The sequence below is a fragment of the Dendronephthya gigantea genome, unplaced genomic scaffold (genome assembly GCF_004324835.1).
Source record: "Dendronephthya gigantea isolate DGI-Jeju-01 unplaced genomic scaffold, DenGig_1.0 000009F, whole genome shotgun sequence".
NCBI lineage: Eukaryota > Metazoa > Cnidaria > Anthozoa > Malacalcyonacea > Nephtheidae > Dendronephthya > Dendronephthya gigantea.
The window spans coordinates 239,449-255,908 of record NW_021163019.1 but is presented as its reverse complement, the minus strand read 5'-3'; the positions used below and the strand labels follow the sequence as shown (position 1 = coordinate 255,908).

General features: G+C 35.9%; 1 protein-coding gene across 9 annotated transcripts; it reads left to right on the top strand.

The window, feature by feature from the left end:
- Positions 1–235: 235 nt before the first annotated feature.
- On the top strand, positions 236–16,460 carry LOC114517692. Of its 9 annotated transcripts, XR_003686408.1 has the most exons (9): positions 3,776–3,957; positions 4,980–5,131; positions 6,053–6,162; positions 6,327–6,413; positions 6,617–6,780; positions 7,098–7,199; positions 9,385–9,589; positions 10,413–10,507; positions 14,718–15,862. XR_003686408.1 is itself a non-coding variant. In XM_028537489.1 (8 exons), exons 4-8 carry the CDS (start codon positions 5,008–5,010, stop codon positions 16,281–16,283), a joined length of 648 nt encoding a protein of 215 aa, XP_028393290.1. In that variant the 5' UTR covers positions 236–261; positions 368–474; positions 3,661–3,735; positions 4,980–5,007; the 3' UTR covers positions 16,284–16,460. The 9 variants fall into 9 exon arrangements, 4 of the variants coding, with proteins under 4 accessions (XP_028393290.1, XP_028393289.1, XP_028393291.1 ...); XM_028537489.1 differs by lacking the exons at positions 3,776–3,957; positions 6,327–6,413; positions 6,617–6,780; positions 7,098–7,199; positions 14,718–15,862 and adding exons at positions 236–261; positions 368–474; positions 3,661–3,735; positions 16,170–16,460; XR_003686410.1 differs by lacking the exon at positions 6,617–6,780.

The following is a 16,460-nucleotide window of genomic DNA, read 5'->3' as shown; positions in this document are numbered from 1 at the left end:
ACTCAGAAGTACGGTAAATGAAGGCGATCACCCCCCTGCCAACAGCAGCATTTTGAGTATTGGCAGGGGGGTGATTCCTTTCATTTACGTACTTGCTGAGTGATGAATCTTGGGAAGATACAACCCCCCTGGCAAGCGCCCATTTTTTAGACTTGCAGGGGGGTGATTCATAGAGGTCCAATAAAGATGAATTGAATAATCAATTTCTTTTTCACTTATAAAATAGATATTTCAGGTGGTCTTGGAAGATCTGCTGGAAAGGTATCCATATTCACAATTTTCTTCTTCATATTCGCAGATATTCGCTCCATAATCGTAATTGTTTTTCCCTGTGAAAAACCGTACTTTTTGTCGTGAAATTTTTCAGATATGGCGTGTTGGTCTGATTGGGTTTAACAGTACAAAAGATAATGTAAATCTTGTACTAAAAGCCTTCAAGGACGCGATGGAAAACGTGAAATTACAAAATAATCTGTGAGCAAATTTTTAACAAGAAATTTAAAACAAGAACAAACCAGTTTATATTAGTTAATCAGGGTTTTGTTTTAGTAAAGAGTAAAACTCTCTCCAAATCTTGTTGAGAGGAGATTTTTTAGAAATTCGCGTATTTTTGCACAAAATCGCTCAAAACTTAGCAACCAGGCCTACATAATTAATTACTACTACAACAATTAAAATTGTTAAATTTTAAAATATGATTTGGTTTGTGGCAGTCTGACAGACAGACATAATTTACAGACAGGCTGATTTTTAAAATAGGTAAATGAACTATTTCTTCAGGCAGAGGCTCAGTTAGGATTCTTGGTGTGGGAGACCAGGGCAGAAGAACCAGCTGGGGAGGGGTGGGGTTGTTGCTGAAAAAACCTAGGTGGGAGGGGGGGTGAAAGACCTAGGTGGAGGGTGTGCAGGAAAGCTTATTTCAAATCTTTTATTTGGTGTTTCATTTTAAACCTTCCTCAATGAAAATATATATTTCAAAGATTTGTTATTGTTCTTTAATATATAATTCTAAGAACTGACTTTAAATTCAATCACAAAAATACAAATCAGTATATGTCTGACAATCAACTTTGAATGCTACAATCTATTTCTATAACTTTGTGAAAATCTTATTGTTCATTTCAATTGTTCATAATATATGTTAGGAGTTTTCAATTAATACCTTACATATGGTTCACACAACAACAGCAGTGTGCCACGATCTTGCTTTAGACATTTCTGGAAGTTCTTCCCAAGAATACCTTTCAAAGTTGAAACCTTCCACTGATTTAAGGTGTCCTTGCTCACCCCTCCCTCCCAGGACTACAATGTTGTTTTCAATAACAACTGCCGTACATCCCCTCCTCTTACATCTCATTGATGGGAGCATGTGACTTTGTTCTGTCTTGACATTGTAAATGATAACTGTATCTAATGTGTTGCCATGTTTGTCTTCACCACCAATAACAACAATGTTGTCTCCCCATCTCACAGTTGCCATAACACTCACTTCATATGGCAGTGGTGACAACTGTTTCAGCTCACTCTTCTTTATATCGTACAGTACGACACTGCTGAGGTTGTCTTTGTAGTTGCCAGTTATTCTTCCACCAACTATCAACAAATTATCATCAAATATTTCCATGCTGTGACCTTGTCTTGGTTCTGGCATTCTTGATAAGGTCTTCACCGTATAGGGAGGAACAAGCTGGACTGCTCGGATCAACTTAGATGAACCATTTCTCTTTTCACCTCCAGAGACCATCAACTGATTATTATACAGCACACTGCTGTGGTATCTCAACTTATCAGGTAGTTTAACAGGACAGTCACTCCAGTGTGTTGTGAGATCAGGGTTTGGGTCAATATTCATTCTAATCATATCATCAACAATGTCAGACCCACCACAGCGACCCCCAGCTATAGCCATATGATTGTTATAAATAAATGAAGTCGCTCCATAACGTTTCTTTGGCATTGATTGTAATGGCGACCATGTTCTTTGACGCCAGTTAAACATCTCTACAGAGTTAGTCAATAAACCTCCAGCAACAATTGTATTTTCCTTATCACCACTTGGTCTATTTCTTACTTTTCTTGTGTTTTCTTCTATCTTGCCCTCCATCGTTATAAGAACGTCCTTCATTTCATCAAAAGCTCTGACCAAAGCTGTTTTCAATCCATCGACTTTGTTGTTAACCGTTTCGAGTTTATCTGCCCGTTCTGCAGTGTTTTTCTCGATATTCCGTGCAACATTTCGCTCTAAATTTGTTATTTTAGTTTCAATTGTTAGATTATTCTTCGCCATTCTTTCCTCCATATCTGCCAAAGTTTTCGTTATTTCTCCGCACGAGTGACACTTTAACTTTCGGAATTCACAGACTTCACTTTCATGGTGAATAAGATCACGCTTGTTGACAATTAAACCACAGCCTTGGTTTGTACAAACGGCTGGTGTATATCCACATGTATCTTCATGGCGGTCAAGGTGCTGTAATTCTGCAACTTCTTGACAACCTCTGTCGGTGTAAACGCAACGAATTTTTGATTCATTCAAATAATCTTTAACCATTCGCGGTGCTTCGGCCAAAGTCTCTACGGTCAGTTCATCAGCACACGTTGGACATGTTTGAGAATTTTCCAGATGTTTTTTAATGCAACAACGGCAAAAAGAATGCTGGTTTCTCGAACACATAACCGGCTCTTTCAAGACGTTGAAGCAAATCTGGCAATGAAAATTTCGATCGATTTGGTTCACAAACCTTTCCTCATCGTAGCCTTGTATATATGAAGCCATATTTCACGTCGTTCTTGTGTCGTAATAATAAAGCAGGTTCTGTGTTGTTTGTCGCTCTGTAGTATAAACCTCGCTGTATAGACTGAATATAGATACAGTGTTCGTTCATCAAGATGTCTGTGTTTGTATTTTCTCGAAATCTTCTCCAAAATGATCAGTTGATGAACACAAATATCTCTTCGTTATGAAGTGTTTGCATAAGACGCGTCCTTTCCTGTCAGGACTGGTCTGGACTCAGGAATTCCTGGAATTTGTTGCGGTTTTTGCAGAAATGAATTTGAAAATGTTACGAGCTGACGGAGAGAACGGAGTGTGCTGGAGCTAAAATAAACTTTTTTCTGATATTTCCAGTAGATTTTTTAAAAATGTTATTTTGCAGTAATTAAAGTCGACTCTGAAGGCTTTAACTTGTTCTATTTAAATGCGAATTGACACTTTCAAAAGTGCTGACGATGCAGCGATAGTTTTTAATATAGAACTTCATGTTCACTAATCCTGAATACACGAATTTAATAGGAATGGGGTTAAGATTATGTTTTAGGTTTATAGTTTAATAGGGGTAAAATTTATCCTAAATTTAACCCTAATCCTAACCTAATCTCAAGAATCGGAATGGAATAATACTGCCAACATAGAAAACACTAAACGTTCCAGTTTATCGAGAGATCAGTAAACTGTCAGGGGGGGTATGAAATATCAAGGCAAAGAGGAAGTTTGTTTTGGTAGTTAATGAGAAAAAAACTATCCGTCAGACTAATTTATTATTTGAGATTACGTTACGATTTGGGTTAAGATTACGCTTTAGGTTTATTGTTAAATTGAGTTAAACCTAATCCTAACCTAATCTCAGGTCCGATTTTGATTGCCAACTTTGAAAACGCTAGATATTCCAGTGTATCGAGAGATCAGAAAACTGCTAAAGAGTGAAATTTCAAGGAAAAAAGAGGACGTTTGTTTTGGTAAGTGGAAGCAACCATCGTTCTAGCGAAATATGTCCACTGAATATGTCGCACGACGTGACCATAAACTTCAACGGCAAATCGTTTAACCTTCTTCGTTTTCAACCATCCTGGACAATCGCTCAACTAAAACGCGAAATTGCTCGCAAGAGAAATGTCAAAACTGCTGGAATTAAAATCATTTTTACCGGTCGAGAATTTCCCGATGAATTAACACTCGGGGTGAGTGATTTTTAGGAAAAGATCAAGCTTTTAATGTGATTTATATAACAATTTTCAAAGAAATAACAAAAGCTTCACTGTGAAATGTTTAAATGATTTCATAAATGAGTTTTTTTTTAGTTCGGGATTTTGATGTTTAAAGCGACCATCTTCGTTATAGTAAATCTGAGATAGATTATGATACAGCTTGTCTTGCTTGAGTTAGTCCATCTCAGAATATCACAGTGTCTGAATCTTGATAAAATGATCTTTTAAGACATTTTTCAAAGCATCTTTCTCCAATAAAACCTGACCCAAATTTATGTGAATTCTCACTCATGGACAGTTTCCAGGATTTTTCAGATGATTCTCAAAATTCTCAGATTTTACTTTGTAGCGAGGCTTCAAATGTTTTAGAATATGGTTCAAAGTGAACCAACCACCATTGTGAATGCATTTACATAAATATTCACTGGAATGTGAGAATATTTGGTACTATAACCTCAGCATTGAAACATTTCTTTGCAAACACTGGAGAATTACAATAGATGGGCTGTGCACAGCTGGGCTTTTAAATTAGAGAAGAATTCAGTTTGGCTTTTATGTGCCGGCCGCATTTGTAGAAAGTTTGTGAAAGAACCACAATTGACAATCACTCTGCTTTCTAAACTTGCGTCAGAAAGTGTAGTTTCAGAACATGGCATTATTTGTATTCCTGAAGGCGGTTTTTATTACATTGACTTTGTTGTAGCTGGACAGCTTAATTGAAGGGTGTATGTACATTCATGTTTACATATCATAGGAACAATAGCTTACAAAAGAAATCAGTTGGGCATAAGACAAATATATGCATATACATCCCATTTAAGCTTCTAGCTATGGCCTTTTCTGCTCTTTCTTGAAGCCTGTCACACCTGCACCTGCAGGTTTTTAAACGCTGTTTCACCTGTGCAGGCAAAGTTAAAATAATGTAAAAAGTTTTTAAATGGGAATCAGTCAACAATAATCTGGCATTTGGTGATCGGAAACTGTTTTTTTTGTAGAATGCAGAGATGAACCACAGCGTCATTCATGCTGTTCAGAAATCTGGCCAGCTCTCAGTTGATGCAACTTAATTACAATGCGAATTATGGTTTGACAAAAGTGAAACTGACACAGGATGACGAGGATAAAGATGGTGAATCTCAACAATCAGGTGGGGATGAGATCTTTTATAAACCTCTCAATGGTGTGACCACTCTCTTTTTAGTGTCCTTCCTGGTTTAATACACACCCTTAATAAAAACCTCCAATCCATCCCCACTGTGATAACCATTTCTTTATACCTTTCTGTAGTATATCCCTCACAAATACACCTCAATCTTCTTTAAAAACCCCTCTCTCCAATTGTCTGACTCTAAACCCTTCTGTATATATCTCCCTCCCACCCTCTCTTCAACCAACTCTATATCTATAACAATTCCTTCCACATACCCCTCCCTTGTAGGATTTCTCTCTTATTGAATAACCCTCTCTCTGATTAACCCCCTATAACAACTCCCTCTTTATGCCCCTCCCAATTAATGTGCCTTCATACCTATTCTCTAATATCTCTCTCCAATTAACACTCTAACAACTCCTTTCCTGTACCCCTCCCTATAAGTATGCCTCTCTCTAATATATACTTCTCTAATATTCCAGTCTCTAAATAATACTCTTAAAATAACCCGCTCTTTATACCCCACCCTGTAAGTATACCCTTCTCTAATATACTTCTCTAATTAATACTCCAGTCTCTAAACAATACTCCAAAATAACCCCCTCTTAATTATACCCCTCCCTAGTAGAATGTCCCTCATGACTATAATGCACCTCTAAAATACATAACTCTCTAAAATAACCCCTCCCCATATTCCCTCCCTAATATAGCCTTCCCTTTATACCTCTTCTCTAATAGACCCTCAATTTAACCTCTTGTATAGTCCCCCCTTCCATACACCCTTGACCCTTCCCTACATGTCTTTTAATATATCTTACGCTCCTAATCTTATATTATACTCCATCAATACAAAACCCTGCTCTTTCTAACACCAGGGTTTGTTTAATAATCAAAATTTTTCATACTCTCTCATATCAGGCAAGCAAAGTTTCTTCTTTGTTTTTTGTGAAACTTGCAAGAAACTAACACAAGGAAAATTGCGATGTCCATGTTCAAATTGCAAGGAAGGAAGCTTTGTTCTATCACAGGTATTTACTATTTGCTTATAAACAACTTGTAAAAAATCTCCAGCAGATTTATATACAACTTTATAAAGTGTTGAAATTGTTACAACCTGTTTACAAAGTTGCTGTGAAAGCTGTTGAATGTCAAGAAACATCTTGTTTACACAATATTTATGGTTTCTTGCAAGAGTCCAAATGGTTGGGACGATGTATTGATCAAAGGCCGCATGCAGGGACAATGTGAATCCAATACAAACTGTCAGGGAACAACAGCTGTAAGTTATTCACCTATCAGACCTAAAATACAATAGTGGGCCACATCTAGGTGCATTGCAAGCTAATGGGTTAACAAGAGACACTGACAGATAGTTTTGTTAACTTATTAACTTATAGTACTCTTCCACTGATGAGTAAAATTATCTGGCATTAGAGTAAAATACTAAAGTAGGTCGATCACAAACTTCTTGTTATTTCGCAGGAATTTTATTTCAAATGTGGAGAACAACATGGAAGAGATGAACAGGCGCCATTATCAATGTTGAAATCTAACATCAGAAATATCCCCTGCATCACATGCTCTGAAACATCGTCAGTTTCATCCAAACCGCAGTTAATAGAAACTAATAACTCTGATCCAACATGGTCAATATTTAATCAAATTTTTTTCACTCATGCACCTACCTATTGTTTGAATTATTTAATTTGATGTTTCTTTCATATAAAACCTTCCTCAGTATGAAAATGTCTATTTCATAGATTTATTAATGTTCTAGCTTTAATATATATAATTCCAACAACTGACTCAATTTAAATTCAATCACAAAAATACAAATCAGTATATGTCTGAGAATTTAGCAGAATTTAGCAGAAAAGGCATTCTGTATTAACCGATTAGAATTTCAGATAAGGTATATAATATAAATGTCTATTTCACAATATATATTCTTGCACGTCTTTAGGTAGTTTACGCTAAGAGAAATTAGACCTTACATCTCAATTGAGAAAATGTGAAGCAACTATCGTTCATCTTCAAGGTTTACTTCATTTTTTCTTCAGAAGAGGTGAGTCTTCTTCTCTAAATGGCTATAGACTGCTGTTATAACGCACTTGTATTTTTATCCGTCATCGCTGAGAATGTGTGTGATATATGTCCTCGTATTTTTATTGCATGTGTGTATTTATTAGCACTAACATATATAGCCACCTCCTTGTAAGTCTATGTTTCATGTGGCTGGTCAGTAAGTAATGTTTAAAGAGTGCATGAGTTACTGCGTTATTTACGGCAATCCACCGCAGAAAATAATGGTTAAGGCCTGTTTTCCACTAAGTGGAATTTTGCGCGCGGAGCGGAATTTTCTATTATCTGTGCGCCTTCATGTAGAGCTAATGTGAGAAAAACAAAGAAAAATTCCGCTCCGCGCGCAAAATTCCGCCTAGTGGAAAACAGGCTTAACAGTTGTACTAAACATCGATTTACTCTGTTACGAATGTCAGCTGTTTCATATATTTTGAGTTGTTAGACTTTCTTCGAATCAAAATGTTGTTTTTCTTTCCCAGACACACCATGCAAGCGCTATAGGCTATTTTTCGTGTATCCAAACTCCCAAGAAAGGAGTCCTAACAAAACTTCTTTTTCCTGTAGGTCAAAAGGTGTTTAGCTTAAACGGCGGATAAGCTAAACATCCATTACCAGAAATTTGCGACATGATAATTTGCATGTATACTAATTTGCATTTAACTTTCAGCATAATGGCCTTCAACTTTTACTATAAAATACATTAGGAAATTATACAAAACTTAAAAATGCCGTTGCCCTAGACCTTGCCCACTGTTTGCCGACCTCTAGATCGGTAGAGCAGCTGTTTAGAAACGTTTTGGTGACAGAGTTTTTTAGCTTGGGCATTTCTGCATTCTGCCAAATTTAAAGATATATTGCTCAAAGTTTTGTCCGTGTTCTGTCCACGAACTTTTAAAATCGCTCACATTGATTCGAATATTTCGATTCAGATAGTTAATAAATTGACGTATAATGTACCAAAAAAATTGTTGAAGATATTGTCTTTCGTATTTTTGTATAAATTTTCTTGTACGGCTCGGATTTTTACTGCAATCACTTTAAAAAATATTATCAGTCTTATCTGTAACTTGAATAATACGAAGGCTATATACCCATTTGTTCACAATCATTTGGCCGAACGTAGAAATACCTAAGGTAAGTAATTCGATCATTAAAACGTTGGGAAACGGCTGTTTTATTGATCCAGAGGTCGGCAAACCGTGGGCAAGATCTAGGTCAACGGCATTTTTAGATTTTGTGTATTTACTATATGTATTTAATAGTAAAAGTTGAAGGCCATTATGCTGAAAGTTAAATGCAAATTAGTATATATGCAAATTATCATGTCGCAAATTTCTGGTAATGTTGTGAATGACCTCAAATGACAATTAAACTATTTACATCGAAATATTTCAGCTCGGTTGTTCAATAAATACAACACAACACAACACAACACAACACAACACAACACAACACAACACAACACAACACAACACAACACAACACAACACAACACAACACAACACAACACAACACAACACAACACAACTTTATTTCACTCTGACAAAAAAAATACAGAATAATTATTTGAAATTAATAATATATATAGGTAGAATTCATAATTTACATATAGATTTTTAGAGCAGATAGATGATTTGGTTTTCCATTTTTCACTTATCCACTGTTTAAGCTAAACGCCTTTCAAACAACCGGCCCCAGGACAGGAGGGCTGATGATACATGTAGTCTCTTTTACACCACACTCAATTTATCGACAGGACACAGCTAAAATGAGTACCCGTACCATTTCATCCGTGCTCGGCCTTTGTATTGGTAGCCTGAAAACTAATAGAACTGGGCACTGGTATCAATTTCATCCGTGCCCAATCTCGTCCCCCGAGCCCGCGATTCCTCTGGCGAGAAAACAAAGGCTCTGGGATAATCCAAACCGGAAGCCAGAAATCCTGGCTTCCGATTTGTAACGGTTTTTTGTATTTCAAAATTAAAACGGCGTGAACAACCAATCAGAATCATTTCTGGTTTGGATTATCCCAGAGCCTTCGTTTTCTCGCCAGAGGAATGCCGATAAATTTAGTGTATAGTGTAAAAGGGCTGGTATTCGAGCGCTACCTTCCTGGATTTTAGAAAACTGTGTCGAGCATTGATGATCAACGCTCTTTCTCTTTTCAGGTTCGTCAGAAGCAACTAAACATTGATCAACTTCACTATCAGTTGACAACTGAGAATCGTCGGGCCAACGAAAAAATGAATGCTTTAATGCAGCAGAACTCTGATCTCAAGCTGCAGGTAACCCAAGCAAGACACCAGGCTGACGAATTTTACAAAACGGGTTTAGAGAGAAATATTGATGCTGTATCATTATATAGGAAACCAGGTTAGTTCGATGATATTGTTAAATAACTAGATCGCCGATGCAAAATGGAAATAATAAAGACATTCTTTAAGTATATATGAACATTAAAACAAATTATAACGTGTAAATGTATCACAGTCTCAAGCTTATCGGTGAACCCACTTACAATTGTACTTTACCGTGTTGTTGGTTAATGCAAGATCGAACGAAATTTTTGTTGTGCTTTTAAAACCGCAAACAGTTAAGAGAGGATTTGATTAGTTATCAGCCGGAGGGCAGGAATGTCAGTAACATCCTGGGTGATTCACTGAGCAACAAAGCGAGCAGCTATGATGCTGAACCTAAGATATCAGTTGTGAAAGCCATATGGCAGTATTTTAAAAGCTCACTCGAACTTGTTGAGTGGGAGATCTCAATCTAAGTCATATAACATTCCAAGGCGGTATTTCCACTCGAATAAGAGCTTAATTTTCAGTGTTTTACCTTAAATCTTTGTATCGATTAAGAAATGACTTTCTCTTTGATGAGTGATAACAAAATTTGTATGTCGCACTCAATGAATGTGAATGCATGTAACACAGCCTACAGGCGATAGCGTGGATAAAGAAGAATTACTCATAATTGTTTGATATTTTCTGTTTTGAGGGCGTAATGTCCAAAATTTTTGTATTAGGTGTAATTAGACAGAAAGTCCAGTTTCTGCTGAGATCGTTTATGAAAGTATAAGTTAATGTTTGTCGCAGATAAACTACCCGAGGTAGAATTATTAGCAACATCTATTGTCCAGAATTGTGTGACAAGCAGGAGATGATTGCATTTTCTTATTGTAATTGCTTTTCTGCAGTTGTCAGCATTAAAATTGGATCTCGGCAGTCACGGAAAACCTTTAAATACGTACAATCCCGAAAGTCAGTTTATAAAAGACCTTCGAAAAGAATGGTGAGTGTACTTTCTGACGCTTTTGAAATACTATCTTTATTCGTGTTTATAGAATCTTAAGAATCACGACTGCCGTAGAACATTCTAAATCTGCTAAATTGAAACATATAGATTGTGATGTAACCGTATTAACCACTGTCGGTTGTTAGACCATATATAGAATGCATATCCCTTGCTGTCCTGATCCACGTAAAATAGCGTGATAAAGCTATGTCGCCTAATATACGCAAAGAAACGAGGAGCGACGAGCATTGCTTCAAAACATTCCGAGCGTAAAAATCGTGCAATTCTTTGAGAATCTACGCAATTTATCAACTTATGTTATGAATTACGAGCATTCAATTCGACACAAATATAATTTGGAAGGTTTATTCCATAAATAGAGCTTCATAAGAGGTTAGGAAGAAACGACGCTGTGTTGTTTATGTATTGATAGATCTCTTACACGAATGACGAATATATATTATGTCGATATATAGCAAGTCGATACCTGGTATTCTGCATACAGTACATAAATGATACTATACAAAACGGACATTTTGTGCAGTAATCAAATCATTTTGGCGGTATACAGTATTGATTATATGTATATTGTTTTGTATCGATTTAGCTACGCGTCGAAGTATCCACATCATAGACATAATATGCACCGCGGTTTATTTACATTATTTACAACGCAACTATTTTGGCTATTCTTATGAAATGACGATAAATTGTTGCCATCATATAAATGTAGTGAATGTAGTCACAGTTGTTTGACGAAGAAAAGAGACTAAACTGAGAAAATCGCGTCCGGTTTACATGGGCAACTAAAATTATAATTTAATAGTGACAGTATCCGCGGCTAACGTAACTTGAGTACTTTGAATAATTTCCTTTTGATTAATGTTTAACCTAGTTTTATATTTTTACTGGCATAAGTCAAAATGTTTATGTTGGGAAAACGTGTTGCTTAGGTATTACAGGGCATGAAAACTTTGCACTATCCTTGGATCCCTAGTTTTCAGAAGTCGCTGGTATGAAGGGCGTTGGATCGTCATCTGAAGGATTACACACAAAACTCGGCTTGACTCCTCTATCTCTGACACCCGGCTTGACTGAGCCTCTATTTCTGACGAGCTAGTTAATGTTGATGGTTATGACATATTGCGGGCCGATCGGAACAGAAATGGGGAAGGTGTTTGCATTATAAGACGTAATATCTAAAGAGTCCTGATCTAATTCGAAATGACCTTGAAGCTGTTGCTTTAGAAATTAAGCAAGCAAATAGTCAGTCTTTTATTATTTCAAGTGCTTATATAGACCACCTAATTCCAAAATGGAAGATCTTCTAAAACTTGAAAGACATATCCAACTGAATGATAATGAAAATAAGGAGATTTATATCTTAGGTGATTTAAATATTAATTTGCTTGTTTCGAATGTATCTCTTAGTAAGAAGCTTCGGAAAATTTGGAACTGTATCAGTTGACTCAAGTAATCGATCAACCAGCTCGAATTACAAATAGCTCGAAGTTACTGTTAGATGTATATGCATTACATCTTCACCTGAGAAAATTGTTTCCTCAGGTATGGTGCATCTAGGCATAAGCGATTATAGTCTTATCTATGCAATAAGAAAACTCAATTGTGTTCCAAAAACTAGATCGTGAAATTTAATTGAGTATAGAAGTTTTAAAAATTCTAATTTGGAAAGTTTTTTGAATGACTTGTACATGCTACCTTAGACTAAATTGGATTATAAGCAAAATGTTGATGAACCGTGCACTGGACAAGCATGCCCCACTCAGAAAGAAGAGAGTAAGAAAAGGGCAGGGTGCCTTGGATAAATGGAGATGTCAAAGCTAAGTTATTTAAAAGAGTTTATTTAAAGCGTAAAGCGATAAGAACAAATGATGTAAGTGATTGGAATGCATACAAGTCATCCAGAAATGCAGCTAATATTGCTTTACGTCATGCAAAAAGAGATTATTATGCGACTAACGCCTGTATTCTAAAAGCTCACTCTCACTCAAATTTATTGAGTGAGAGATCTTAATCTTCTCATAACGTTTCAATGGCGGCATTTCAAGACAAATAGGGGCTTGATTTTCAGTGATTCACCTTATATCTTACCATCTATTCAGAAAGAACTTTCTCATTGATCAGCATTAACAAAATATTTATGTCACACTCAATGAGTGTGAGTGAGCTTTTTGAATACAGGCGTAAGTCTCGAAATTATAAAAATAATCCAAAGCATGCTTGGAAAACAATTAATGATATCTTAGGACCGAATCAGGATAAAAATGCAATTCATGAAATAAAATTATCTGGAAAATCTATCACCTCGACAGAAGAGCTAAAAGAGGTTTTTAAAGATTATTTTACAGACATAGGTCCCAAGCTTGCTCAAACAATCTGTCATAATAGCGGTATTAACTTTGAGGACTTTATTACTAAAAGGCAATCAGTAAGGAAATTTTCTTTCGAGACTCTAAATGAGCTTACGGTTTACAGGCTTATTGCCAAATTGCCTATTTCAAAAGCTACAGGTATTGACAAAATTTCCACAAAAGTTCTTCAAATAGCTGCTGCTGCGGTAGTGCAACATTTGACAAAAATTTTTAATAAATCAATCATTCTAGGTCAGTTCCAATTAGAATGGAAAGAAGCACGAGTAATTCCCTTATTTAAAACGGGACAGCGAACCGTGCTTGATAATTATAGGCCTATTTCGATATTACCAGTTGTCAGCAAACTGATAGAACGGACTATGTATAATCAAGTCTGCATATCAATTTGGATTTAGGCCTTTCAACAACTACCACTCTAATAGATTGTACAAATGAGTGGTGCTAATATGGACCGTGGACACTATAATTTAGTTGTTTTCCTTGATATCAAGAAAGGTTTTGATACCGTAAATCACGCTATTCTTTTAAAAAAACCTGAAATATACGGTTTCGGAAAATCGGCGCTACACTATTGCGTAATTATCTGACTGATCGAACTCAAAAATGCCATCTTCATGATATGTTTTCTTAACAAAAAAAATAACTTGTGGCATTCCCCAGGAGAGTATACTTGCCTTCTTCTATTATTTCTCTATATAAATGACTTGCCAAATTGCCTCAAATACACAACACCCAGACTGTTTGCGGATGACACTAGTTTAACAGCCGCAGGACAAACATTGGATGAAGTGAAGAAAAGGGCCAATGAGGACCTAGAGAATGTCCGAATTTGGTTATCAGCAAACAAGCTTAATTTAAATATTGCTAAAACTAGAAAACTGAATACGTTTGATTGGATCAACATATAAGATAAATAATTTGAATGTTCAACCATCAATCAAAATTGATAATCAATTAGTAAGAAGAGTTAAACATACAAAAGCACTAGGAGTACAAATAGATGAGCATTTAAATTAGAAGAAGAACATTGACTTTATTGCAAGTAAAATATCAGCAGGAATTGGTGCTATTAAAAAGGCTAAGGAGTTTGTTGATCGGAATACTTTAGTCTTGATATACAATGCCTTAGTTCAGCCTCATTTCGATTATTGTTGTGAAGTTTGGGATGTGATCGGTAAGACGCTCAGTGATCGTCTTCAAAAGTTGCAAAATAGGGCGGCTAGAATAATTATGAACTTTAAAAATGAGTCTTGGCAATCTTTACTAGCACGCAATGCACTGGGTTGGATAACCCTTGAAGAGCGTAGAGTTCAAATAAAATCCAGACTTATGTTTAAAAAGATTAATAATCTATAGCTCCTCGAAGATTGAGAGATCTATTTCAACATTCTAATACGATGCATGATTATGATTTGAGAGTGTCCTCAAATACATTATGTCTTCCCAAGCCCAGGACGGATTACTTGAAAAAAAGTTTTAGCAAAACTCAAACAGTTGATTAAAATGGGAAATTAGCTGAGAGCTTAATTGTTGAAATATAAAGGTATTTGAAAAGATGTTTTGGTATATCTATTGGATTAGGATGGCATTAATGTATATACGTGATTAGTCGAAATAAATTAATGGAGGCTAGTGAATGAATATAGAATACACATTTCGTATAGTCATGACGCGTATGCGTATGATTGTTTATGGATATCAATAGTGATATATTGAACATCATTGCATTGATATTCAGTGAGGTAAAAAGTTAGTATTCTAAGTGGGACCATGGGTCTATAGCCGTATAAGTAAACATTTAATTCCCCCCTTAGGTCAACAACTGTGTCACTCCATGGCACTAAGTACAGAGTTGGAGCCATTGTGTTCATCGGATACAAAAATGATCTCCCTGAATTTGCATCCATTATGGAGATTATTATATTCGATGCAGGAAAGATGTACTTTGTTGTGAAGAGGCTAGAAACAATGATGTTTTCAAATCATTTCCAATCCTATGAGGTGCGAAGACCAACTGGTGCAGCTTCCTTTCTTTTAATGCCAGAGAATTTAAAGGTGTACCTTCCAATGCACATAGTAAAGGCATCTGTTTGTCAGAACAGTATATCATGTTACCCCAAGGTATCTCCCACCAAAAACAATGTAAATAATGTAATTATTGAAATTAAATATTGACCATATTGAAATAAAATATTGACTTAAATGATTAAATAGACTAAGTGGTTTGGGGCATCAACAGCCTTATGCAGTAATTGGGGTATTAACAGGAGCACAATTATAGGGTTGAATGCAAAGGATACGGTATTACATGTTTAGTAATTAGTGCATAGTAACTGATTTTTATGATTCTTAAGATATTTACGATTGGTTAGCTTGAAAACCAAGTAATGATTTGCCTCCCATTGATGAACAATTTCAAAAAGCTTAATTATACGACCAGTTTCAAAAGGGTTACCTACATGACCAATTTAAAATTGGTCATTTTATAGGTTTTCTAGTGCTACCACCGAGAAAATGGTTAAATTAACCATTTAAAGGTGGTCAAAAATATAACCATTTAGGCTTTAGGTCGAATTGACCAATATTTTATTGGTAATTTCATACTAACCATTTCATTAAATGGTTAAAATGACCCATTTAAATTAGTTGCGACCTATAAAAAGGGGTTAATTTAACCCTTCTGTTTTTACAGTGTAGCTTCTGTTGTTCGCAAAAGATTAACTATGCAAAATTTCCCACGATGATTACGTCACTATATACCACATGTAGACGTGACCGAGCCCCAGAACATCGTGGGAAAACCCAGAACACCGCGCATGCCAGCCGGTAAAAAGGATATGGCGGAAAATTTCAATAGGGAACTGTTGAAACAAAACATACGTGTTCATTGATAAGATATAAGTTAAACATACGCGAAAATGTATCGAACGAAAACGGGTAGACTAAACATTCGTTTAATGCGTCCTGGTATTTATGAAATGAAAGAAAATGAAATGTATGAAATGAAATTGTATGAAATGTATGAAATGAAATTGTTTTGCAGAGCGTCTTCAGAACATTTTTGATAAATTTTTGAAGAACAAAAGTTTAAACCTATATTATAAAAGTTGAGAAAAACCACAATTATTGAGAACACGAAAATTTCTCGTTCCTCCGTAGCGTGCCCGCTTTGACATTATGAGCGATGCTTAAATGTGAAATCGATTTTATTTAGTGTACCGCTGTCACCGTTTCGATCTTAGACTTTCATTCTATCGTTATATTAGGAGGAAGAAAATCGCCTTCAATTGAAGCAAGTCAATCATCCAAAGATCCGCAGAATGTGGCGCAAACATCCCGATCCCAACTACGGGGTTTGGAACAGTTGCAATATCAACTAAAAAGAGAAGAACTACAGTATGCACAGAGAACACTAGCGAGGAATAATGATCAGCACTCGTTATCTCCTCGGAAAAAGAATTCCGCGTCGGCTCAAAAATTTCAGAAACACTCTTCCTCAGCTCTAGACCAGCATAACTTGTGGCAAATTAGGACACCATTGTATTTTATTTAACCTT